At 35.2% G+C, this 27,224-nt stretch overlaps 3 protein-coding genes, 1 long non-coding RNA gene and 1 other non-coding gene across 8 annotated transcripts; 3 read left to right on the forward strand and 2 right to left on the reverse strand.

The window, feature by feature from the left end:
* The first annotated feature begins 237 nt into the window (after positions 1-237).
* Positions 238-5,393, forward strand: LOC146936271 (uncharacterized). Of its 3 annotated transcripts, none has more exons than XM_085751209.1 (5): positions 238-365; positions 720-747; positions 893-2,226; positions 3,411-3,832; positions 4,573-5,393. In XM_085751209.1, exons 3-5 carry the CDS (start codon positions 1,323-1,325, stop codon positions 5,254-5,256), a joined length of 2,010 nt encoding a protein of 669 aa, XP_085607335.1. In that variant the 5' UTR covers positions 238-365; positions 720-747; positions 893-1,322; the 3' UTR covers positions 5,257-5,393. The 3 variants fall into 3 exon arrangements, with proteins under 3 accessions (XP_085607335.1, XP_085607336.1, XP_085607334.1); XM_085751210.1 differs by having other exon boundaries at positions 734-747; XM_085751208.1 differs by lacking the exon at positions 720-747.
* Positions 5,394-6,036: 643 nt separating this feature from the next.
* On the reverse strand, positions 6,037-10,564 carry LOC146936272 (uncharacterized). 2 transcript variants are annotated; one of them, XM_085751207.1, is made up of 5 exons: positions 10,489-10,564; positions 9,432-9,581; positions 8,920-8,988; positions 8,683-8,789; positions 6,037-7,513 (listed from the first exon to the last, which is right to left on the reverse strand). In XM_085751207.1, the coding sequence occupies exons 2-5, from the start codon at positions 9,577-9,579 to the stop codon at positions 6,257-6,259; spliced, it is 1,581 nt and encodes a 526-aa protein (XP_085607333.1). In that variant the 5' UTR covers positions 9,580-9,581; positions 10,489-10,564; the 3' UTR covers positions 6,037-6,256. The 2 variants fall into 2 exon arrangements, with proteins under 2 accessions (XP_085607333.1, XP_085607332.1); XM_085751206.1 differs by having other exon boundaries at positions 9,432-9,583; positions 10,484-10,564.
* A 7,035-nt stretch (positions 10,565-17,599) lies between these two features.
* LOC146936273 (uncharacterized) lies at positions 17,600-22,687 on the forward strand. The gene has a single exon (XM_085751211.1). The coding sequence runs from the start codon at positions 19,490-19,492 to the stop codon at positions 22,670-22,672; it is 3,183 nt and encodes a 1,060-aa protein (XP_085607337.1). The 5' UTR covers positions 17,600-19,489; the 3' UTR covers positions 22,673-22,687.
* LOC146936274 (small nucleolar RNA R71) lies at positions 19,997-20,103 on the reverse strand. Its single transcript, XR_015033681.1, has one exon. It is a non-coding gene; the product is annotated as a small nucleolar RNA R71 (small nucleolar RNA).
* Positions 22,688-23,637: 950 nt separating the features above from the next.
* LOC146936275 (uncharacterized) lies at positions 23,638-25,968 on the forward strand. The gene is made up of 2 exons (XR_015030527.1): positions 23,638-25,616; positions 25,661-25,968. It is a non-coding gene; the product is annotated as an uncharacterized LOC146936275 (long non-coding RNA).
* The last annotated feature ends 1,256 nt before the right edge of the window (positions 25,969-27,224 follow it).

Here is a 27,224-nt window from a genome sequence, read left to right on the forward strand (position 1 = left end):
TTAAATAATATTTTCTAAATATACAAATATTTTTTCTTAAAAAAAAAAAGTATACAAAGATTTTTATGACATGACAGACACAAACCAAAAAAGTGGATGAGATTTCAGTGATACAGTGAACCCTATAAAACAGGAGAGAGAAAAATAAAAAATAAAAATAAAACATTTGAATTTCTTCACAAAAAAACAAAAAACAAACATTTATTATTTCTTCGATATAACAAACGTTAATTTTTGTTCATCCGTGAAAACACGTTGTTGCAGACAAACATTGAAGATAACGGTGTAAACAACAACCTCCGAGATTCGACAATACTTCGTGTATCCTAGATTTCGTTTCACGGATACTAAGGAATTCTCAAAAAGTAAGCTTTTTCTTTTCTTTTCTGTTAATTTCAATTTTTTTTTATATTTTTATATTTTGTCCTTGTTTTCTTCAATGTCAGAAAATTAGTAGCAAGAAAGATAATTTTTTTATGTGTTATTGTAAGAAGAAAATGCTGGGTTATTAGTTTTGATTGTTTTTGGCAAATGGGTTTTTCTCAGAAAAGGGTTTTGTAGTGAGGTTTTTACTTTCATAGTGAAATTTGATTCCTTTGAGTAGTTTTAGTTTTTTGGGGTGTTTTTGTTTTTTGTTCTTAATTCACTAAGTTGATTGTTTGTTGTTCTTGGAATGTTTGTGTCTGGCATTGTTGATTTCATCTTCTGAAATTTGCAAGAATTTGTAATCCAGAGTTCGATCGGAAGGTAAGTGAAGTTCGACCAAAAATTATTCCAACTGAGGATCGAATTCGGGTTCTTCCGATGGCAAGAATTTATGTTTTTGATTTCTTCTTGTTCCTTATTTATGGTTAGGTTGTTCTTAGTTGTTTGATTATTTCTTTTTCTTCAGGTTTTGTTGGTTTCATTTTGCTACCATTTGAAGAGTAGATTTTGATGGTTAGAGTGGTGAATTGAAGGGGTTTGATTTAATTGGCTAAATATATGTTTGGCATGGAAGTGATTTAATTGAAGGGCTTTTTTACTGATTCATGGAAAGTTCTTCTCTTGGTTGCTTGGTGTTGATAATTGAAAGAAAGAGGGTAACTTGTAGTGTAGAGTTTGGTTAGTGCAGTGTTGTCATATAGCGGCTTTAGTGGAACAATAGCATAGCGGAATTTCAACGAACTGTTATTGTTTCGTGATATGTGTTAACAAACTGTTGTCAATTACCGGCTATAGAAGCGCTGTAGTACTGTAGCATAGGGGAATTTGAACAGACTGCTATTTTCCTCGATCCACGATTGACAACAGAGTTAGTGGATGTGAGAGTGACGGTAAAAATGGATTTGTGGCTTGCAGCTGCTTTTACTGGAGCTGGTTATTTAGCTAAATATTGGAAAAAGAATTTGGAAAATGGTGATACCTCTTATCATTTGTCTTCAGAGGATTCGAATTTTGAGAAAGCCGAGTCCTTTAGCAGCCCCTTAACCTCCCGCAAACAACCCCGGAGACGTGAAAAGGGAAAAGATGTTTTTTTAGATAGAAGGGGTTCGGATGAGATATTCTCTGATGCGAGTTCCTTGGATGGTCCTTCAACAGGAGATGTGGCTTCTTATAGAGGGTTCAATTGTGAAAAAATAAGACATTTTCAGAATTATAATGAGAGTGATTTTCTATCGATATCGAACTTAGCAGTGCCATTATCACCATATGATGATAATTTTAAGGATGGTGCAGATGGAAATGAGCAAAATACGAGTAGTTTTGGCAATCATGGGTTCTTTCGTCCTGAGTTTTCTGCCAAAGTGATTCCTATCCACAACTCTTTCAGTCACAAATCCTTTCTCTCGACGAAACGTTTTCCCGAGCATGTTAGTAGACCATTAAATTCCTTAGAAAGTTGTTTCATGGCTCAGCTATATAAAGAGCATGCCAAAATGGAAGAATATGTCTTTAGTCCTCTTTCATCACCATCTACAACAAGGTTATTTCGTGTTAGCAATGGTAGCCGAATACTGAATAGAGAAAATTGTAGTTTGATCAGTGCATTGACTGGAAGTAAGGATTATAAGCTGCATAAAGCTGGTCGAGAAAAACACAAAAATGTAGTTGGAGGGGTTCCTTCCTTGCCCAAAATTGGATCTTTAAATGATACCAAGAAGATGAAACTTTATGCAGTTGATGGACGAAGTCGAAGGTCAAGCTTTTCTGATGACTTGTTTAGTGGAAAACTCACTCAATATGGTATAGTTTCTGATTTAAACAAAACTTCTTTAGCCTATGTTGTGTTTGAAATGTTTGTTCATGTACTTGCAAACCTTTATATTGCTGGAAAATGAGGCTAACGCGGTTGCGATGCCGTTGCGGAGACCTAAAAATCCGTTATATTGCAACTGCGATTGCCGTTGCGGACTGCAATTCAAAACCTTTTTTAGAACTCTTTCTTTTGTGTTGAGAGTAACACTGTTAGAATTGAGAGAAAACTCTGATATTTGATTTCATAAATGCGACTTCTGTTACAATCAGGTAAACTACCTGCATTTCTAGTAGCAGGGTGGTGACCTGCAATAGCAGGTGCAAAGCTAATTCTGACTGGCAACTGCCAGTAACTAAACAGCTTAAATATAGCTGGCACGCATCTGTCATAACTAACTCTTAGTTATAACTAATTCTTAGTTATAGCTAATTCTAAGAGTTAGTTATGAGTTTCTATTACAAGACTAGACTAGTTGCTATGCATACTCTAATTGTAACTGTAAGCAATTCTAGCATACATCTAACAAACACACCTGTTATTCTTGAGGAAATTATTAGTCTTCCAATGCCATAGCATTCTTTTCATTCTATATTTAGTTAGTCTCTTCTTGTATTATGAGAAGAAAAATTGTAATGAAATCTTGGTTACTTTTGCTCACAGGTATGTGATAAAAATATAGATATTTGATATTTCTATACAATTCACTGATCTCAGATAAGTAGACTCATATTATGAGTTATGAAAAAGCGTTTTGCGTTTTAACTGGTTTAGGTCCTTCAATATTTTTAAGATATTATAGCTCTTAGTTTCTCTATAGATGTCTTGAATGTGTCAAGCGAAATCACTATAGTCCTTGAGTTAATCAAAATTACAAAAACATCCTCGCATGTGCTCTTGATAGTCAGTTTGGTCCTCGATGTGTTTTTTCGTTAGTTAGTTTGGTTCTTGGACGTGTCTTTCATTAATCAGTTTTGTGTATCAAATTACTAACGAAAGATACATTCAGGAATTCTTTTGTAATTTTGATGCATTCATAGTGATACTGCCTCAAACATTTAGGGACCAAAGTGACTATTTACTCAATGACTCGATGTGAATTTATACTTGACTTCTGCTATAGAATATGTTTTACTCTGATAGTATTGCTTATTAACACGCCCGTAATTATCAGATCCGGCGTTTCTCTTCAGTCTTGGGATTTCTCTTGGGATAATAACTTCCAACATGGCAAATAAAAGAGAAATAGTCAAGATAAGAGAACTGTTGAAGCAGAATGAGAACTTGGTTCAAGATCTACAAGACGAACTCGATATGAAAGATTCGATGACAGTGAAGGAGTTACAAAATGAAAATTATGGTTCACAAGATACATGTGATCATTCCTTCAATGGTAAGGAGCTACATGAATTTTCCCCTGAAAAGCATATTGATAGCTCTCCCAGAGTAGAATGCAAAGAATCATATGATAAAAAGGAACAACAGAGTTCAGAGTCTATGAGCAAAATTGAAGCTGAGCTTGAAGCAGAACTTGAGAGATTAGGGTTGGACATGAATGCGTCAAGCTTGGACAGGAAATTATCCGAGCTTGTTGAGGTAAGCATAACTGTTACGTTTTCTGGTGACTACACAAGTCTTCGGCACAAAACACTGTCTTGAAATATGTTTTTTTAGTTTATTTCTTAGTTTTTCTTTGTTTAGGGTTTAGGGAAATTTCACATTTTCTGTCTTGACAATGATAGAAATTTCATAGAAAGGAATGAAAATGGCCCTTTCTGATTTATATGCCTTATATATAGAGTTCATATTACTCAAGATTTCACCTTAACAGAGAGTGCAACTGCAAAGGATAACCTAGTTATGTGATATGAAAAAATGGATTGTTGGCCATCCATTCTTTCTGATTCTAGTTGCAGCATTCATATAATTTAGTGCATGTTTGGATTGATGGTGAATTTGGTGAAATCACTGTGCAACCGTGATATTGTTGCAGCTCAAATGTGTAGCTTTTGTCAAAATCACAGTGACACTGTGATTCTGCCAAACTCACTATCAATCCGTACATATACTTATTTGTTCTACTTCTAGTAGAAATTGGAATTGTGGCAGTAACTGAAAGTTTCACAGCTATAGATACTAATGTTAGCTTTCTTTGTCCAATATTTCATGCCTTATTTTGCTTTGAAGTTCTAGCACATATGTTTACTTTGAAAGCCATAAAAAAATTCTTTTTCCGGTGTGAAGTTACATCTCATATTTTGTTCCAATGCTTCTTTTGGTTCAAATTAACAATTCTTAAGTGTGACAATGGGTGTTAATCGTGCAAATTTTTGTAGATTGACCCGGAGTTCGTAGCAGATTTTGCGCAAGGTGAGTTTCGAGCTGACACGGTCAATGGAGCAGATGCCAATGTCATCACACCTCTTCCTGCCAACTATGCAGTTTCGCCACATGAACTGAGTTTACGTTTGCACGAAGTCATACAAAACCAACTCGAAACACGAGTGAAGGAGCTTGAGACAGCTCTTGAAAATAGCCAGATGAAAGTAAAGTCTTTGGAATCTGAACATGATGTTAGTTTCCAAAAGGAATCTTCTCCCACTAGAGGAAACTTAATGATGACTCATAAAGATTGCGACACTATGTCCCAACCCTTAATTCTCAATCTATCAGGCGAAGCTCTTGAAGCATACAATGAAACCTATGAAGAATTAATAAATATGAATGATTCCGAAGACAATTCACCATCAGCCATCATTCATGATAGTGACGACAAAGAAGGTCCGCTTTCACATGATTGGAATGCAACAGTTTTTGAATACGATTTCGCGACAATGTTGGAAGGGCAAAGCTCTAGTGAATTGAATGTTAGTGGAGATGAAAGTTTTGATTGTGATAATGAGGAGGTGGAGAGGCTATTGATAAGGCAAATTGTTGAAAGAACCAAGAAAGGTTCTCCTCTTTTTCAAAATGCAAAGAAGATATTGTATTCTATGGATGAAGATGAACAACAACATTGATATCATCTAGTTTTTAGGAATGTAGGAATAGAAAATGAGTAATACTTATTAAATACAGTAAAGTTACCCTTGTTTCAAAATTTACATCATGCTTGCAAGGTTATCTTGTCTTGATTATAGTAACTTCTTTTTACTGATTTACTTTGCTTTACTTTTCAAACATGTTTTATTATCATTTCATCAAGAAACTAGAATGAATTTTGTACAAACAAAAGGAAACTGGAATGAATGAGCAACATTATCCATGTTTGCTTGGAAATGAATTATTTGGACCTTCTACTACCCTTGTCCTGAAAATCGATGTCTTAAAAAATAACCAGACATTGAAGCAGCGAGATATCTTAAAAACTAACCAGACATTGAAGCGGCAAGACTTCTGGACCATGGTTCAGTCACCTTAAACCACTCAAGCCAGACAAAACTGCATTCAAACTGAACCATACTAAAAATTGGTTTAATGTTCAATCGGCTTTGATTCCATTTGGTTTTTCAAAGCAACAGAATTTCTAAATTGCTTGAGGAAGAAACTTAACATGATTGACAATATACATGATTATAATTACCACCATTTGAAAACTGAATGGGAAAAAAACAAATTGAAAAATTAAGGACAACTGTATAAAATTTACTGATAGATTATCAAATTACTGAGAACCTTCAGTGGAATTAACAAATTCAGTGGAAGTTTTCAGACAGAAACATTTTCTTGAAGGGTATACCAATCTATCTACTGGAATTCATTATTTTAATTTCTTGCTATAACCAGGAGAACTCAAAAACTGCAACTAAGGATCTCAATTTGGTTGAATCACAGATCAACTTAAAGCATGTAAAACAAAAATTATATTCCCGATTCATGACAAAAGGAAAGAACGTGGCTAAGAGGATAATGTTTCTTTCCAGCTCTATATTGCTGATAGATTATACATGCTTGAAGATTATATCAGAACAAGTCCACCTAATTTTGATAAAATGCTAATATTTATTTTCCGAGATTTCGTCAAGCCCGTTTAGCAAAAGCATCAACTTCATGATCATCGTTCTTGCAATCTTCTTGACCACTTTCACCGTATCCAAGTCCTCCAGTTCTATCATATCCACCAGCAAAGCTGCTCCCGGGAGCTGAACTGCCACTGCTATACCCTGTTGCACTTCCAGGGTATTGATTATGGGAGAAACCATTGCTGGGACCCCCACCAACACCACCAGTACTATAATGGTTATCACTCTTGCCAAATCCAGCAGCAGCACCATAACCACCAGCACCAGGAGCAATACCATAGTTAACAGAATTGCTTTCTCCACCACTGTAATTGGCACTGTTACCACCACCATAACCACCAACACCAGGTGCACTACCATAGTTAACAGAATTGCTTTCTCTAGCACCTACAGCAGTACCATAATTTGCATTGTTAGCACCACCGTAAACACCAGCAACAGGAGCACTACCGTAGTTAACAGAATTGCTTTCTCCACCACCTACAGCCGCACCATAATTTGCACTGTTACCACCACCGTAACCACCAACACCAGGAGCACTGCCATAGTTAGCAGTATCAGCAGCACCATAATTCACATTGTTACCATAACCACCAACACCAGGAGCACTACCATAGTTAACAGCATTGCTTTCACCACCGCCTACAGCCGCACCATAATTTGCATTGTTTCCATAACCACCAACACCAGGAGCACTACCATAGTTAACAGCATTGCTTTCACCACCGCCTACAGCCGCACCATAATTTGCATTGTTTCCATAACCACCAACACCAGGAGCACTACCATAGTTAACAGCATTGCTTTCACCACCGCCTACAGCCGCACCATAATTTGCATTGTTTCCATAACCACCAACACCAGGAGCACTACCATAGTTAACAGCATTGCTTTCACCACCGCCTACAGCCGCACCATAATTTGCATTGTTTCCATAACCACCAACACCAGGAGCACTACCATAGTTAACAGCATTGCTTTCACCACCGCCTACAGCCGCACCATAATTTGCATCGTTTCCACCATAACCACCACTGGTAGTTCCATCATTGTAAGTGTTTCCATAACCACCTCCGCCATAACCTCCAGCAGCATTACCACTATAGCCAGCAGCATTACCATACCCACCACCGTATGAAGAGTTACCATAACCACCTGAATATCCACCACCACCTCCACCACCATAAGGTCCATCAAAACCACCACGGGGTCTTTCATTGGCAAAATTTACACCAACTCGGCGACCATGCAGATCCTGAAAACAAAAATTACATTCATAAATAAATAAGAAAGGTAAAAGTAATATTGTCCGTTGTTACAAATGCCAATTAAATTAACATGAAGTATAAAAAAAAAGTTTGTAAGATGACAGGTATCACTTGTGAAGTTGTAAACTAGTTTATATCATCACAGTTAAGTTACTGAAGGTTTGCAAGTAAAACACAACATGTAGACGTGTTAAAAGTTCCTGATAATGACAATTTTAACTGGAGACCACATGGATATCTTCTCACAGATGAGCCTATCAAATGAAGGAACAATAACAGCATGCAACGACAAGGATGATGGCATGATATTCTCTTTATCTATTATGGTATCCACTATGATTAATTATATAGGCAGTACTGGGAAATTCTATATCACACATGTTTGTTTACCATATAATGATTAATTATTTAAATAATAATAATATGTAATCTTACAGTTCAAAATAATTAGACAACACTAATTCATGAAAATTATCATAATCAAACCCAAACTAATATTGACAGTAGCAGTAACCTGGATGATTAGACACATAAGTAAAAGCTCGACAATTATAAGGACAAGGGACAAAAAAGCAATAACACTCAACAAATTCAGACACAAGCACTAACTGTAAAAGCACACGAAAGTTGCACTTAAGTACAGCTCACAAACTTCATTCAATGGCTTACCTATGTAGTTTCAGCATTTGTATGTGTACATGGTTATCGAATTGAGAAACATATCGTGAATCGGAAAAACTATTTTCCAAATTGTGAATCGAATCTTATTATGAATCGTAAGATATATTACTAATAAAAATGATATTTTTAAGTAAAAACATGTGATATAGCTAAATTCTAGTTGAAATCAAATAACAAAAGAAAAGTGACTAACTATACAAAGTTGACAAAAAAAGAAGTGGCTGACTACGCTAAGCTTACACAATGTTCATTGGAATCAATTGGGATTCATTATAGTTAATCGGGATTCAACATAATGAATCATGATTCACTGACATGTCCAAAAACACACTAGAGATTCATATTGATTGAGTTCAATTTTGTATCGAACCGATATACAACTCGTACGTATAGTAATATACTGATAATCATGTACGTGTATGCAATCATTCTGCAGTTCATTACTAATAATACTAAAAATAATAATCTTCCTTACCTGTCCATCCAAGGCCTGAATGGCACTTGATGCCTCCTCAACAGTATTGTAAGTAACAAAGCCAAATCCTTTGGACCTACCAGTTTCGCGATCCATAATTATCCTTGCTATAAAAACAACGAGATTAAACAGCAATCAATATTGAATTCAATTAACACAAGTGACTTTAGTTTAAACAGCCTCTCAACTGAATCCCCCCTAGAAGGGAAAAAGAAAACAGATAATCTGACAACTCACCGTCAAGAACTTGGCCATATCTTGAAAAAGCATCGCTCAAACTTTGTTCATCAGTATCATACGAAATACCTGCAAACACATGAATTTGCATGAATTCATTTTTAATAATTATTAGCATTTTCAACCATAAAGATCCTATCTTGGCATGACAGGGTTTAAAACAGGGGCAAACCCAATATGGATTTATCATAGCAGACCTATCGTGGTTTTACAAGAAATTGACTACACAGCTATGTAGCACCGGCAATTCAAATTGAAGACGTGTTTGGTGTTTGGCACGTGTAAGTGTTCAATACCAACACATATAGTTACGTTCAATCACTTCTATTGTCTAAAATTATTTATCAGTGTCTACGGGTTAGTGCCAATGTCTGGTGAATGTGTTGCGTCGGTGCTTCATAGCTTCATAACTTGAACTGTGAGAACCCCCAACAAAGGTCCTAATTTTCAATATATATGAAAAATAGACATCATGTGTTTGCAAATTAGAGTAGATTGTAATTAAAACTCACCTCCTACAAACAGCTTGGTATTGGGAGTACCCGAGAAGCACCGTATGGCTTGGAAAACAGATGGGGAAGAACGTAACTTCAACTCAGAAGTGATCTTCGTATTTGCTGCATTCCTTAATAAACTCCCAACTCTACCAAAGAAAGCCATTCCTGAAACCCATCACATTCAGAATACAATATATACACACAAAAATTAAAACAGATAATCTATACCCGCCCAAACATCAGTAAAAGCAGAATTTTCACACAATCCAGAAAGAAATACAAACAAAATAATATAAAATCCTAATAAAATAAAAAAATCGAACATTTCATCCCTGAAGGAAAAAGTTATTATTATCGAAGACAAAATTAAAGTAATGGACAAAGAGAAAAAGTTAAAACATTTTTTATCCACTCTTTCTGGTTTTGTTTGGGGAACCAGAAAGAGTAATAATTATGATCAAAGACAAAATTAAAGTAATGGAGAACAAATATAACGAAAAATGGGAATGGACGATCTTGACCATTGATAACGTAGAGTTCAATGATCAAGATCTCCAAATTATTTCCTCATTTTCGTCCAATGGAAAGAATCTTGATCCAACGAAAAAACTCATTCAGCTCATTCATCACAATCAAACACAATATAAACCTCTACAGCACCTACACCTCTGATCAAAGGCGTGTCCAGTGTCCGGCACGACACAACACATGTGATTCCATTTAATTAATTCATTTTTTTTCTTTGAAATTATCACCGTTTTTGAAGTGTCAGTGATTCATATATTCACAAACAAAAAAATAAAATTAAAACAGATCATCTTATACCCACAAACATCAATAAAACCAAATTTTCCGCACAACCCAGAAAAGAAAATATAAACAAAATAATATAAAATCTAAAATAAAATAAAATTTAGCATTTTTCATTCATTTTTTTCTTTTGGGTTTATGATAAAACGAAGACAAATTCAAGTAATAAACAAAGAACATAACAAAAATTCATGATACAAAGAAATAGAAGCTATAATAAAAGACAAGAAATGAAAAAAAGATTGGTGGAAGAGAACGTAACCTTGAATTTGTTGTTCTTAGCTGAAGAGAATTTTCGCTTGTTTTCTCTTCTGTCTATAAACCCTAGCGAAATTTTGCAGAAGGGTTTAAGAATCGAAGGGGTTTAAGAAAGCGTGAAATTGATAACAACCTTTGATTCGTACAAGGGGTAGCAAATTATAGCCCTTGGATGAGGCTCAAAAATGACTGTACGTGGAGGGTATATTTGTCAAAAATTAAAAGGATTAAGGCTTAAATGCGCTTTTGGTCCCTTAACTATTTATTTGGTATCGCTTTGGTCCCTTAACTAAAAAAATGATTGTTTGAATACTTTAATTTAATTTTCGTTACAATTTTTGGTCCCTTCCGTTATGTTTACGTTAGGTTTAATAAAAAACGTTAAGTGTGGTACACGTGTCGTTTTGGCATTGGCTCTGGAAATTTTATTACCGTTTTTTTTTTCTTCATCTTTTTTATGTTCATCAATACCTTCATCATATTCATCAAAACCTGATAAAAAGTACCCAGAAAACCCAGAATTCTTAACCTGTTAACATTCATATCACTTTCATCATCTCCATTCATCAGCAAAACCCATAAATTCCAGAAAATTTCTTAACCCTCTTCAAACCTTTCCATGTCCAAAAATTCATTCTCTTGCAACCGTACAACCAAATCCTAACCTTCACCTAACAATCCATTCTCGAACCAACAACAACAACACAACCCAGAAATTTGATTATAAAAATCCCTTTTTTTATCCTTTAAACCCATAAACCATTCACAAAAAATTGCAGGGAAGAGAGAGTTAAGCGAGGGAGGGAGACAGAGACAAAAAGGGAGACTGGCACGAGAGGGAGAGTGGGAGATCGAAAAGAAACAAAAGAATGGAAGAGAAAGGGGAGAGAGAAGACGGCGGCTGGCGTGAGAGAGAAGATTGGTTGGGAGAGAGTTCGGTGAAGAATTGCAGGGAAGAGAGAGAAGTCGGAAAATTGAAGATTTGGGTTTGAGATTCAACAAATGATTATTTAAAGAAGGAGGCTTTGAGTTTGAGATTCAACATATAAGAGGAAAAATTGAAGGATTTGCTGATTTGATGATGAGGATTATTGGTTTCTTGAGTTTTTATTTTATTTTTATAGGTTTCATATTGAAGTTGGTGAAGTTAGATGATGATTTTTTTTGGAATTTTTCTGGGTTTATTTGATGAAGATGATGAATGTTTTAAAAAAATTATTGTTTGGTAAATTAAAGTGATTTTTTTTAGTGAACAAATTGGTTGTTGATTGAGTTATGAAATTGATTATGTTTATAAATTTGACGGAGATGATCATGAAAAAGTTTTTTTTTTGGGTTGTTGTGTTGTTGATGATGAAGATCATGAAGAAGATGATGGAAGGAGAAGGAAGAAGATGAATAATATAAACCCTAACGTTTTTTTTGAATTTTTTTAACAGAAGGGGACAAAACAGGTAACAGAGATAAAGATAAAGTACTCAAACAATCTTTTTTTAAGTTAAGGGACCAAAACGATACCAAATAAATAGTTAAGGGACCAAAATCGCTTTTAAGCCAAAGATTAATTATTTTTGTGAGAATTTGTATAATCATTTTAGCATGTGTTTGGATGCACGTTTAACACACTTTTCTCGACCCAATGCATGTTCCACCGTGATAATCAGAAGCAACAAAATTCAGCCTCTACATTGATGTGGTTTTCGATGTACATTTGGTTGTCGTAGTCGCATGGTCGTTTTAGCATGTGTTTGGATGCACGTTTACCAACTCTTTCTCGCATCTCAATGCATGTTCAACTGTGATAATCAGAAGCATCAAAAGATAATCAGAAGCAGCAAAATCTAGCTTCTACGTTGATGTGGTTTTCTACGTACGTTTGGTTGTCGTAGCCGCAAGACCAAACAAGCACTTAGTTGATACATATATTACAATATGTTGCGGTTAAAATTCAAACTCTGATTTCATTATTTATTCGTTTTAAAGATGAAATTTTAGTCACTAAACTACATAATGCAAAGAAAAATATTATTTTTTTAGGGAAATGATAACTTGTGCCCTTGAGGCACAAGTTTAGAAACTAAATATAGAAATTTTTTCTTGGAAATTGTGCATTCAATATATTAAAAGTTTGAAATTTTGTCTTTTCAATACAAAAGTTATTTTTTAATTCCATTTTTAGTTTCTTAACTTGTGCCCTTAGGGCACAAGTTAACATGACCCTATTTTTTATGCCAAAATACTTGTGGAAATCATCCTGACAAAGAGCAAACTTTTCACTTTGTAATATGTGTAACTGGTATAAGATAAAAAACAAGTGAGAGATAGATATAAATATAAATAGGATAATGCTAACCAGTGCCCTAAGGGCATTGGTTAAACATCCAAAACAAGTAAGTTTTGATGAAAAAGTTGTGTAATTATTATTTGATCAAAAGTAATATCTTATATTTCCAAATCAAAGTTTCTATTTGTAGATTTTTTAACCATTGCCTTGAGGGCACTGGTTAGCAAGACCCATATAAATATAGTTATATAGTGTCTGGATTTTTTTTTTTGTTTAAGTACATATTTGGTCTGGATTTTTTTTTGATTAAGTACATATTTGGTTCTACAGTAATCAAAATTGATTTTGAATGAACTTATTTTAGGTAAAAGTTAGTTGAATGTAAAACGGTTTATGTTTGGATACGTGTGAATGAACTTATTTTAATTAGTTATATTTTCAATTAATATGATGCGTTTTTTAGAATTTCAAATATACCATTTTTTGTCAAAAAAACATACCATTTTTTAGTTTTGATTCGATTAATTTCAAATGAATATCTATCACTGCACTAAAAAAATTGTGTATGTTTTTTTTTCTTGTCAAAAAAATTGTGTATGTTAAGACTATCTAAAATTGTAATTTCAATTATTTTCACATAAAATAATTTAGAGATTATATTTTAGAGATTTTGTGAAAAATCAGAATCTATTTTACGTTTGTTTACCGTAACAAAAATCACTTTTTTTAAACAAATAATCTAGTTTGTTTGGATACAACTATATAAAAGGGATTTTTTGTTACAACATTAGTTCAATCTTTTAAATCATATTTTTTAAAAAGCTGCTCTTAACAGCTTCTCATTTGAAGCTGTTTTTAGATTTTTTTTAGATTCTGATTTTTTTAAAAATCTGTAACAAACGGATGCAAAACTCTTAAAAGTGATTATTTGTTTAAAAAAAGTGACTTTTTTCTTAAAAAAGCTACAACAAACGGGCTCATTAGTTTACACCAAAATTTCTTTTGGGTGTGTAATTACTGTCAATAAAAATAAACTATATGGCATGAAATTAAGAATCAATTTTGCTCGCCGTAAAAGTTAAGAATTGCAGCTTCAAGGATAATGTGAGTCGAGAGCCGAAAGCCCACAAACGTGTGATTAGGAAGATAAACGTAGCTTATTAAAAAAAAAAAAGGGAAGGTAAACGTAGTTCCAAACACATGTTAAATAACCCAACTCTAATTGTTGTGGAGGAAGTCATCAGATTTAGCTTATAAGGTATGCAAATACACTTAACCTAAATTTTGTATTCTACTTGTTTGTTTATTAGGTGATTGTTCATCCAACCCTTTGGAAACACAGGATCCAATGAGAAGCTAACTTTTGATAGTGTGTTTTGACAGATTTGACCATATAAAGAGATGATCAATCACCTATCTATATTGGATTTGAGTTTAGTTTGTGATGTAATAAGTCATTCGTCTAGTTTCTTTGACTATTAGTCCACTAGTATGATTACGGGGTTAGGAATGATCTAATTATCTAACCTAAGAAAATTGCTCTTTAAGCATATAGGATTGCTCACATGCACCTCAAACTTCTGAAAATATCTCCACCTAAAGTTATGAACCCTTTAGTCGCGAACAGTAGTTCCAAATTTTCTGATGTTCATATATGCAATAATTAGAAAACACAAATCACAATTGCTTTTATTTCAAACATACATTTTCCCTCCCTACTCCAATAAATCAAACCCCATCGAAAATCTTCAAACTCAAGCAACAAGTCAATGTTCAAAATCTTTTAAAATAATACAATGTGAAATTTATATGTTAGGATTTGTTAAATTGGTTATTATGTTAGGGTTTTTGAAGTTTTGTAATATGATTGTGATTTGTGAATTAGAAGGTTGTTTAGGTAATTGTTGATAAATTAGAATGATGTTTTTACCGTGAATGTAGTTAAATTAAGTATTACTGCAATGTAGTAATTTAAGAATTGAAATAACACAAAAGAAATTATATATTTATTTTGGGATATAGGTGTTTGATGACATGCTTCAAAAATGTTTTATCAATATTTTTTACAAATATGACTAACGATTTTGGTTGGCATAAACTCAATAAACCGTACCACAACAAAACTCTATATGCATAAAGCGTGTTCCAGTTAATTCTCCTAAATTGAATGTAGGCAGCGAACTCATAACGATGAAGAGTCAACTCCTAACAGGTGATTGACCCTATACCACACGTGCATGCAGCGAACACATAACTAGGCATGGCAATGGGGCGGGGTGGGGACGGGTTTTACATTCCCCGTCCCCATACCCGATTCTCATATACTTACCTGTTACCCTACCCATACCCAACGGGGATGGGAAATTGAACCCCATCCCCGTCCCCAACGGGTTCGGGTATCCCCGCCCCATCCCCGTCCCCGCATTGAATAAATTTTTTTTAATAAAAAATAGAAGATTTTTTGCAACCCCTAGAGAAATATTGTAACGCATTATCCAACAATATGTTCACTTTAACATTTGTTAGACCGATTGATTTAGTTGCTCCTTTAAATATCAATGGTAGTTTTCATAACACGACAATTATCAAATAAAATAACATGACATATCAACATAAAATAGTTTTATGCATACGGGACGGGTTTGGGTATGGGTTCGGGGTGGGTACCTATATACCCGTTACCCGTCCCATACCCGTGTTTTGAAATCGGGGAAAACCCAAACCCATACCCAAACCCAGTCAAAACGGGGAAAACCCGTCAAATTGGGTTTGGTTCGGGTGGGTAACCACGGGTATGAGTTTTGTTGCCATGCCTCATAACGATGAAGAGTCAACTCCTCACAGGTGATTGACCCTATACCACACGTGCATGTGCAACATTATAAGCCTCAACATGACGTCGAGTTTCACAATTTAGGCTCACATTAATCATTAATTGACACCAACTAAACACATGGTCGTAGTGGTGGCCTGCATAGCCAATATGGGGAGACCGCCCTTACCTTACTTAAGTGTTTAAAATAATGTGAAGATGAGGAAAACTTAAGAGAAAGGCTAAAGAATTTAAAATGAAGAAAAAAATAGAGTAAAATGCTTAAGTTTTATACTTCATAGTTTTAGAAATTTAAAATGCAATGAAAATATGCACAAAGGATAATTTGTTTCGAAGGAATATCATTCAAGATGTTCGGGGATGCGTTTCTGGATGCGGCTCGACCGAATCGGCGGATCATCTTTTTTTACATTGTGATGTGTTTGGGCAGGTTTGGTATCTTCTCCGGCATTGGTTAGGTGTTTCTTCGGTAAACCCTTCAACAGTTTCAGACCACTATCTTCAGTTTCATACTTCTTCAGGTGTTGCTTTATCTAGATGTTCTCTTATGCACTTACTATGGTTTGCAAGCATCTGGGTAATTTGGAAGGAAAGGAATGCTAGACTTTTTAGAGGCACAGAAAGCACTATGCATTAGCTATTAGAAAATATTAAGCTTCTATCCTACTCATGGTTTAAAGCTTATTCTGTGTCTTTTCATTACAAATTCCATGATTGGAGCCAAAACCCTTTTCATTGTCTGGGTAATGGTTAGTGGTCATATGTTGTCTATCTTCTATACCGTACAACTTTGATGTAATTATTGTCTATCTATCTGGCACACCTTGTGCCTGAGGGATAGCTTTGTGGTTTAATAATATTCCATTTTGATTTCTTCAAAAAAAAAAAAAACTCAAATACTCAATAGTCATATCAATAAATATTTAGCTACCGACCATATTATATAGTTTTTTTGGTTACATTTAGCTACCGACCGTATTATATAGTTTTTTTGGTTACAACTGACCATATTTTATGAGAATAAATATTTTAGAAACTTTTTTTTTTGACAAATATTTTAGAAACTTTTTTTTTTTTAAGGATTTTTAGCAACTTTTGTATATGCATATATTTCCGCTCAACAAACATCTATGCATATATTTTTTTACTCATTTATATATACATGTATAATAAGAGTCATGCTAACAAATGTCCTAAAAAAATCTAAAACAGGAATTTGTTTAACCTTTTAAAATAATGGTTTACATACCTTTCAAGATTTTGTTACTAGACATTTGTTAGCATTTTTCATATATTAATTATAAAAAAAAAAAAAAAAAAATCGAGACCTCAGGCGAAAGCCTTGCTGGAGTTGGAATATACACGACCCCGTCCCAGGGCCATATACGTAAGAGGGGTGACAATTTTTTGGTAGTACATACATATATTATGTGTAAATATTTACATAGATGTTACACTTGTTAGAACAATTTATCTTAATAGTTAGAGGGGTGACAATTTTTTGGTAATAGTGTTTCGTAAAAATATTTTTTATTTTATGCATTTGAACAAAAAGAAGAAAGCTAGAAAAAGAAGAAGAAAATACAAAAAAAAAAAGATGAATTTTATTTTTGAGACCAAATATTTAATTATTGTTGTTGATTTTCTTCGTCTAATTTAAAAATGTTAAGGATGTAATTTATAATTTGTTTAGATAGAACATGATAAAAAAATTGTGATTATTTATAATTTTTTAAGTATTAGACTGATAATAAATAAATAATACATAAATATAATAGAAGTTAAATTTTATAACCACTTTGTATTTTTAACATATATAATATTTATTCTCACATGACATGCATGGTTTAAAGATTCATAGTTAATATATGAAGAATAAGAGAGATATGTATCGATAGTTCTTGCATTTATAGTTGGTGACATGTGATAAGTGCTAAAAAGTGTTATTTTCATGTTATATTTCATACACTTTTTGTTACTTGTTTTACAAGATATTGATAACACGCAAAATACATTGTCTAAATAATTTAATTTTTATTTATTTTAGGGTCGTTTATTATGTTTTGTATGTCTTCTGGTTAGTATTTCGTTGTGTTTCAGGTAACAAGGGTGTTAAAAGTAAAAGAATCAAGAAGGAGGTGAAAAGAGCAACTTGAGTTAGTGATGACATCATGCTGATGTCACACCCAACCCAAGACAGATCAGCCAAGAAACATTCCCCTAAATTGTGCAGCAAAACATTCCATTTTTTCAGCTTTCTTGTCTGCTGCTCCAAAAGAAAAAAAAAAAAAAGACTTGGACTCTATAAAAAGAACAAGGAACGCACAAGAAAAAGAGGAGAGCTTCATGTTGTTTAGCTCCTAGTTTATGATTCAGCTCTAGCTTTTACAAATTGGAGAATACAATTTGTTGTTTATTGTAATTTAAAGCTTTGAGTACTTTGTTCATTTGCAATTTCAATTCAACCGTATAAGCACATATAATTTCCATTACCACTGTTGTCATTCCCTTCATTTCAAGGGCTGCTACTTAATATTCCAATCCCAATTACTCTATATGTGTGTGCTGTGCATATCTACTTTAATGGAGAATTGTTATTGTCCTATTATCCATATATTTTCATTGCTTGAATCACTGTTCGGTTTCAATTCCATTTAATAATTGCTTGCTGCCTGCTGCCTGGTGTGCGCCGTACTCTCTCTCTATATATATGTTTCTCCATTTACTTGGGTACTATATATTTTCTGTTTGGCTACTGTAGGTACAAGCATCTCACCGTGTTTGTGCCTAGTTATTATTTGTTTGTTTAGTCCATTATTTTGCAGTACGGTACTAAAATATGCAGTCTGCATAGAATTGTTCGAGGGAATTTATACTCAATTAAAGTGGCCAGATTTTAACAGGTATAAATTATTTGCTTTTAGTATGAATAAATTAACACCTTGTATGTTTAATATAACTATGTGTGAGTAGATTTTTATAGAGTCCGGAATGTGATGAACGTCGTATCAATGGTACTCTGTTAAATTGTATGATTATAAATTGTAACAGGAATTATTTTTAAGTCTGAAAATTCTGATTTTTAACGATTAATATTTACAGCGAAAGTTGAAATAAAGGGATACCGATTTCATATCGAAAGAGTGAAACCTGTATCTGACCGTAGAATTTTTAGGAATTGATTTTGAAATACAGCAAAAGCGTTTTCTTTAATTAATTTAGAAATTTCTAATTTTCAAAAAGGCTATTTTAAACTTATGGTCGTACACGCGAAAGCTGGCGCTTGTGAGTTTAAAATATGGTACCGGGCGCGCGAAAGCCGACGGTACCTTTAAATTAAAATTTCTACTAAAAATAACTTTTCGCGCGTAAATTAATTAGTTTTCAAACAGAGTTTTGAAGTTGTAAGGCGTACACGCGAAAGCGGTCGAATAGATTACAAAGTCAAAATTCGGTGTCGTACATGCGAAAGCTGGCGACCCCTTTAATTTAATTCTTTTTACGCAAGAAAATATTGTCCTGTTACAATAATAAAATATAACTTAACAAGTACTTACGGTCGACGCGAATTATATTCCGGGCTCTTGTCATTAAAATTAATTAAAACTGTTTTTTTTTTCTTCCCAATATTGCAACCAAATTAATTAGCATCGCCTTAGATAAACAACGTGACAATAGATAACGGTACTTGACATTGGTCTCTGTGGGATTCGACATCTTTTATACTAAAACCGATATTTCCGTGCACTTGCGGAGGATATCAAGTTTTTTGGCGCCGTTGCCGGGGACCAATTTAGGCAATATCGTAACTCCGTTGTCACACCGTATAGACTAAGGCATTTTTTTTTTATTTGTTTTTCTTTTTAAAAAAAAAAAAAAAAACTTTGCATGCGAAAAACTCGAAGTGCTGGAAATCTAGTCGGCTACATTGACGAAATCGAGCGCTACTTTCGAGCTAGACGCCGATTGTTCTCTCATACCCCGTCGCAGTCTGAGACTCAATCAGAAATGGGAGACAACAACAACGATAACCGGCCACTGAAAGAATTCGATGTGCCCTCTGATGAGGAGCCTCATACGAGCATTGTACGTCCCGCGATTGCGGCGAACAATTTCGAACTCAAACCTTCTCTGCTGCAAATAGTACAGCAGAACAAATTTTCCGGAAACCCGACGGAGGATCCGAACTTGCACCTTTCTGTCTTCGTACAGTTCTTAGATACGCTAAAGGCGAATGGCGTCGACCCTGAAGCCATTCGTTTACGCCTATTCCCATTCTCCCTAAGGGACCGAGCCAGAGCGTGGCTACAATCCCTACCGTCCAATTCCATTACAACATGGAATGAGCTTAAGAAGGCGTTCCTAGCTAGATACTTTCCGCCAAGCAAAACAGCTCAACTCAGGAACCAAATCACCTGCTTTAGGCAGACAGATGGTGAATCGCTTTTCGAAGCATGGGAAAGATACAAGGAATTAATGAGAGCTTGCCCACACCATGGACTAGAAAAGTGGCTCATAATTCATACCTTCTACAATGGTCTATTGTATAACACAAGAATGACCCTTGATGCCGCTGCAGGAGGTGCTCTCATGAACAAACCATTTAATGACGCCTATGCCCTTATTGAAGACATGGCGCAAAATCATTACCAGTGGGGGAGCGAACGCGCTCAAGGGGATAAAACACAACCCAAAGCAGGAATGTACGAAGTTAGCAACCTTGACCACATGAATGCTAGAGTAGATGCGTTGTACCATAAGCTTGACAACCTGTCCCTCACGCCACCAGTTACTGCTGCTGCTGTAACTCCAAATTGTGAAATTTGTGGAGTCCTTGGACACATCGCTGCCGAGTGTCAACTGCTAGCTGAAACTAATCACGTAAACTATGCGCAAGGTAACCCGTACTCTAACATGTACAACCCTGGATTGAGAAACCACCCTAACTTTTCCTACAAGAATAACAATCCTACCTTTGCGCCCAGTCCTGCACCAACAAATCCACCTGGTTTTCAAGGCCAAAGAGGAGCCCATGTTGCTCCTGCTGCTCAAAAAAAGTCAAACCTGGAACTTATGATGGAAAACTTCGTTTTGGCTCAAACTCAACAAAATAAAGAGTTCATGAATCAAAACATTCATACCAATGAACTGATTAAGCAGTTGGCTAACAAAGTTGATGCTATGGCCACCCATAACAAAATGCTAGAAACGCAGATATCCCAAGTGGCCCAACAACAGGCAACTACAGCTGCCCCAGCCGGAACATTTCCAGGCCAACCGCAACCAAACCCCAAGGGACACGCTAACGCTATAACGCTGCGAAGCGGGACAGAGTTAGAAGATCCCATTGCTGTGAGAGTTAGAGCCGAAAACAAAGGAAAAGGTATAGTCCCTGACAAAAACATTGAGAGTGAACCCGTTGACCATGGGCAAACATCCAAGCCTAAGGTGGTAGTGGAGAATGAAAAGGAAAAACCTTATGAACCCCCTCCTCCATACAAACCTCCAATCCCTTACCCTCAAAGACTCACAAAATCTAAAACAGAAGGTCAGTTTAAGAAGTTCGTAGAGCTTCTAAAGACGCTTCACCTCAGTATTCCTTTCTCGGAGGCGATAACTCAAATGCCTTCCTATGCTAAGTTTTTAAAGGAAATACTGACTAACAAGAGGAAGATCGATGAAGATGGTACTGTAGCACTCACTGAGGAGTGCAGCGCCATCATCCAAAATAAGATGCCGCCAAAGCTAAAAGATCCAGGGAGTTTTTCAATTCCTTGCGTCATCGGTAACCATATCATCGATAAAGCTTTGTGTGATTTAGGTGCTAGCGTGAGTCTGATACCCCTGTCTATTTGTAAGAGGCTAAATCTAGGAGAGTTGAAACCAACCAAAATGTCCTTACAATTAGCTGACCGTTCCATAAAATACCCAGTTGGAATACTGGAAGACGTTCCTTTAAGAATCGGTCAGTTGTACATTCCCACTGACTTTGTTGTCATGGACATAAGTGAAGACTCTCACACCCCAATGCTCCTAGGAAGACCCTTTCTAGCCACTGCTGGTGCTATTATTGATGTAAAGAGAGGAAAGCTTACCTTTGAGGTTGGCGAAGAAAAGATTGAGTTCATACTGTCTAAATTCATGAAATGCCCTGCCATAAATGACACATGTTGCTTTGTTGACATAATTGATGAATGCATCAAGGAACTGTCATCGGAGGCTCCACCAACTGAGATGATCGTTGCGACTTCGACAGAGGAAGTAAAGGAAAACGAGGATGAGATTTCTCAACTACTAGAATGCCTCAACCTTACTCCTGACCCGATGCCTGAACCAGAGCAACCAAAGATAGAGCTCAAAGAACTTCCCCAAAGCCTTAGATATGAGTTTTTAGACAGTGAATTGAATCACCCAGTAATAGTTAATGCTGACCTAGGAAAAGAGGAAACAAAGAAACTCCTTGATGTATTAAGAAGATATCCCAAAGCAATAGGTTACACAATTAATGATCTTACGGGAATCAGTCCCTCTGTATGTATGCACAGGATTATGCTGGAAGAGGATTCTAAAACCTCTAGAGAGCATCAGAGGAGATTAAATCCTAACATGAGCGAAGTGGTAAAGAAAGAAATAATAAAGCTTCTTGATGCCGGGATTATCTATCCTATATCTGATAGCAAGTGGGTTAGTCCGGTGCACGTGGTGCCAAAGAAAGGTGGCATGACTGTGGTGCAGAATGATAAAGGAGACTCAGTCGCCAAACGCACAGTAACAGGATGGAGAATGTGCATTGATTATAGAAAGTTAAACAAAGCAACCAGAAAAGATCATTTTCCTCTCCCGTTCATAGACCAGATGCTTGAGCGTTTAGCTAAGCACTCATATTTTTGCTACCTGGACGGTTATTCGGGATTCTTTCAAATACCAATCCACCCGGATGACCAAGAGAAAACTACTTTCACATGCCCCTATGGTACATTTGCCTATCGGCGAATGCCTTTCGGACTGTGCAACGCACCTGCAACTTTTCAGAGATGCATGATGGCAATCTTTGCCGACTTCGAGTTTTGAAGTTTTCATGGATGATTTTTTTGTGTGCGGTTCGAGTTTTCAAAACTGTTTAGCCAACTTGGAGAAAGTATTGGAGAGGTGTGTAAAGGTCAACCTCGTGTTAAACTGGGAAAAGTGCCACTTTATGGTAAATGAAGGCATAGTCCTTGGCCATGTGGTGTCCAACAGAGGGATCGAGGTTGACAAAGCAAAAATTGAAGTTATTGAGAATTTGCAACCTCCCACAACTGTAAGAGAGGTCCGAAGCTTTTTGGGACACGCTGGTTTCTACCGGCGGTTCATCAAAGACTTCTCAAAAATCACCAAGCCATTGACTGGCCTTCTGATGAAAGATGCTGAGTTCATTTTTGATGAACAATGCCTTGAGTCTTTCCAACTGCTGAAACGTGCATTGATCTCTGCCCCAATAATGCAACCTCCAGATTGGAGCCAACCCTTTGAGATCATGTGTGACGCTAGTGATTATGCAGTAGGTGCTGTTTTAGGACAGCGAAAAGATAAGAAATTACATGCAATCTATTATGCTAGTAGGACACTTGACGAAGCTCAGATTAATTATGCCACGACCGAAAAGGAGCTTCTAGCCATTGTCTTCGCAATTGATAAATTTCGTTCCTACCTAGTGGGATCGAAGATTATCATTTATACAGACCATGCAGCTATCAGGTACCTACTAAGCAAGAAAGATGCAAAGCCGATGTTTTATCTTGGTTTTCGGGTGTCAAACATTGATTACATTTGAACCTTTTAAACCGGTGATATCTTATTTTTTCTTGGGAAGGGAAAAAGTAAGCAAAACCCTTGAGAATCGAGGTCCGGGAGTTGTTTTCGCTACGGGAAGGTGTTAGGCACCCATAACGACTATAGTAACCTATAGGAACCGTCTTTAATTTCTACGCGCGCGCTTTATTTTTAAATGCTATTTGAAAATGTTATTTACACCTAAAAGTTACTAAGTGAAGAATTGGAGGGAGAAGAATGTTTTTGGATTTTTATTTTAGTTGAATTGAAGGAATTTTGTTCCTTGCCTACGTACCCGATTAAGGGATCAAATCCACCGTAGTTCTCTCTCAAAAAATGTTTTTGTTTTTGTTGGTTGATTTTAAGTTTGAAAATGGAGTTTGAAGAATAGAAAGAGGCCTCAAGGGCATGAGATTGGAAAATTGTGAGGTTGAATTAGTCATTTGCAAAAGCAAGTCAAAGTATGATTATTTTCATTGGATTTTTGGTTAAGAAAATAAAAGGAAAATTCAATGGGATGTTGGATCCCAAGGTTTATTTGGGAAAGATTTGAGTGAAGTTGTTCACATTTGTTTGGAAAATTGGTTTTTTCTAAGTATAAGTCCTAGGCATTCATCTAAACATACAATCCTAAACATACATCTAAACATGCATATTCTAGCTATATTATAGTGATGTGTGTGCATGTGTCGGTGCTTGTGTCGGTGTACATTATTAGAGTCCATTGTCCTTTACATCATGCCCTAATTACATGCTATGGTCTTGCAAGAATTTAAAATTGCATAAAAGTAAAGTACAAAATCCCTAGGCTTTACATTCTAACTTTTGCATGAATTTTAAAGTGTACGAAAATATAGTGCAAGAAATAAGAGATGAAAGTATGATATGAAATGCTATGGAAATGAGACATGAAACAAAAGGGGTTAGTAACACAAATGAAATAGAAACTAGTGTCAAAATGCATAGTAAAGCTATTGTAACTTGCAAGAAAAGTAAACCAACAAGCTTGACAAAGAGTGATAAAAGAACTTGAAATTTAATGCGAAAATAAAACAAGATTAAAGCCTTGATTCTCATAATATTGGAGAAATTTTGAATGACTTGTTTCAAGACGAAAAACATGAGAATCAAAGAATTTAACCATGTCAAAATTTATAAGGTTTTCAAGTTCTTTATGCACTTTTATTTCTCAAGCATATTTCACATTATTCACAACATAAAGGATCCACAAAATCCACACAAACAAAACAACAAGTATACACCAAAAAATAAAGGACAAAATCACTCCAAAAATTACATATTCAAGACCACATTTATGCATCAAAATTCAAGAATAAAATCACATCACAATTTTCACAAAAAACATAACAAAAAGTGCACAAATTAACAAAACACGAACACATATATTTTTGAAGCAAGTTTCCACATGTAATTGCATTCCAAAAACAAGTATCAAATGCCAAAAATTGATCACAACAACTTCACAAGACTTTAGAAATTCTTATCAAGATTTGAACAAAAAGTCAACACATGGAATTAATAAAAGACCAAAATATTTTTCACATGTTGTGATCAAGATTTAACATGCAAGATACATCAAAATTTATCAAAAATGCGTCAAGAAACTACTAGAATTTTTTTGCAATTTTTATCATGAATTTTGAATGTAACAGAGGTTCAATTAGCAATTAGTAGGTATAGAATAGCAAGAAAAAGAACACAGGAAATCAACTCACAGAGCCCAAACCCATTAAGAAAGCAACGTGAGTCTTCAAATTGTTCTCCACCGTGCATTCTAGAAGTTGTGGTTGCCTCAAAAGGATTCTTCTTATATCTTTATGCTTAACCCCAAGACTCATTAAGTAATCTATCCTTTCCTGTGCAGAACATACATTAATTTGAAATGATGACATGTGCCTCTCGTAAATTTGGATGAATTGTGATTCCTTAATTCCAAAGGTGCTTAAGTAATCAAGAAGTGGTAACCATTTCTCATCCGAAAGAATCTCTTCAGACAACTCTGGATATCTTTTCTCCATCAAATTTCTACGAAACTTGTGTATTTGTGAAGGCTTGATAGTGAACCGATTGTGATGAGCTTGTTCTTTGCGAATTTGTGCGGATGAATCAATGAATTGGAGATTGATGATGATGGATATTAGTGAATTGGTGAAGATTGAAGGTTGTTAGGGTGGTTGTGGAGGTTGAAGGTGGTGGTTATGGAGGTTGAAGGTGGTGGTTATGGAGGTTGAAGTGAGGTTGAAGATGAAGTTGTGGTGGTTGTTAGAGAGAGAAAGTGAAGAAAAGAAGAAAAAAAGTTAGTTAGGGTGGAGATTGTGGTGGTTGGAGGTGGTTTAGGTTGGTTAAAGTGGATGATGGAGGTTGTTTGTTATGGTGGAGGAAGTGGTGGTTATGGATGATGAGAAAGTTTGTTATGGTGGAGGAAGAAGAAGGTTGGTACGGTTTGGGAGAAGAGGGAAAAGGAAGAAATTGATTTTTTTATGATTTTTGTGTAAAATGATTGAATAATCAATTGTGTGAGACTTTGACTTGGACCTTTGACTTATATAGGGGATGAAAGGAATGTATGGACCAATGAGACAATGACATGTGGACTTGACTTGTAACAAACTTTTAAAGACCAATAACATTTGGACACGTGGCACTTGGACTTAACACACTTAAAAAGGATTAAAATGTAAATAACAAAAGTACGAGGACCAAAATGAAAATTAAAACTAAAATTGAATTGAAAAAAGTAAATTGAAAATTAACGTAAAGCGAGACGATTAAAAACAACGAAGCAGACAAGAGTTTTTTATGTGAAATGACCAAAACGCCCCTAGGGACTAAAACGACTAAAAACGACTCAAATGCAATTTTAAAATGATTTTTTAACAAGGGATTAAAGCAAGAGTTTATACAAGCGAATTAAAAGACTCAGAGACAATTTTTAGAATTTAAACAGGGTTTTAACACGTGAAAAGACTAAAATGCCCCTAGGGGCAAAATTGACTCGAAATGACTTTAAATGCAATTTTTAAAATGGATTTTGACATAGAATTGAAATAAGGACTTATTCACACTACTTGAAAGGACTCAAACAAAATTTTAAAAGATTGAAAGAAATTTTAACACAGGAAATGACTAAAATGCCCCTAGGGGCTATACTGACTAAAAAATGACTTAACTGATATTTTTGAAATGAATTTTGACATGAGATTGAAACAAGGGCTTATACAAACCAATTTAAAAGACTCAAACAATTTTCAAAGATTAAAATGAATTGAATGCAGGAAATGACTAAAATACCCTTTTTCATGAATTTTGCAAGTAACATTGAAACAAAATGCAGAGAAAGATGCAATTGATCAGAGACATATCAGATGACTTATAATGCAAGAAAAGAAGAATTGGACAAGTATTTTTAGGTCCAAAATTAGGGTATAACAGCTGCCCCTATTTAAGTTTCTTTGTCCGGGGAGTCAAGAGACGAAGTCTTAGAATTGACGGGACGAAGATACTTAAATATTAACATTTGCACTGCTTTTGGACATAAAAATACGTTTTCAGATTTTCAAAAACATGAATGCCATGCAACATTTCATTTATGAATGCAAGACAATCGAACCGGAATCTACGGGCTGTGTCACACCACCAAGGGATTTATAGACATCAAGGTAGAAAGAACGGGCAACAAAATACACTTTCAGATTTTCAAACAAACACGAATGCCATGCAACATTTCATTTATGAATGCAAGACAATCGAACCGGAATCTACGGGCTGTGTCACACCACCAAGGGATTTA

This window comes from Medicago sativa, chromosome 3, assembly GCF_051527215.1.
Source record: "Medicago sativa cultivar Bolivia chromosome 3, Bolivia_mono, whole genome shotgun sequence".
NCBI classification, from domain to species: Eukaryota; Viridiplantae; Streptophyta; class Magnoliopsida; order Fabales; family Fabaceae; genus Medicago; species Medicago sativa.

Coding starts and splice junctions, on each gene's coding strand:
- LOC146936272 (XM_085751207.1), bottom strand. CDS start 9,579: ATGGCTTTCTTTGGTAGAGTTGGGAGTTTATTAAGGAATGCAGCAAAT. Junction 8,790..8,919: donor ATATGGCCAAGTTCTTGACG/GTGAGTTGTCAG, acceptor TTGTTTTTATAG/CAAGGATAATTATGGATCGC. Junction 7,514..8,682: donor TTCAGGCCTTGGATGGACAG/GTAAGGAAGATT, acceptor TTTTGTTTTCAG/GATCTGCATGGTCGCCGAGT.
- LOC146936271 (XM_085751209.1), top strand. CDS start 1,323: ATGGATTTGTGGCTTGCAGCTGCTTTTACTGGAGCTGGTTATTTAGCT. Junction 2,227..3,410: donor TGGAAAACTCACTCAATATG/GTATAGTTTCTG, acceptor CGTAATTATCAG/ATCCGGCGTTTCTCTTCAGT. Junction 3,833..4,572: donor AATTATCCGAGCTTGTTGAG/GTAAGCATAACT, acceptor AAATTTTTGTAG/ATTGACCCGGAGTTCGTAGC.
- LOC146936273 (XM_085751211.1), top strand. CDS start 19,490: ATGCGAAAAACTCGAAGTGCTGGAAATCTAGTCGGCTACATTGACGAA.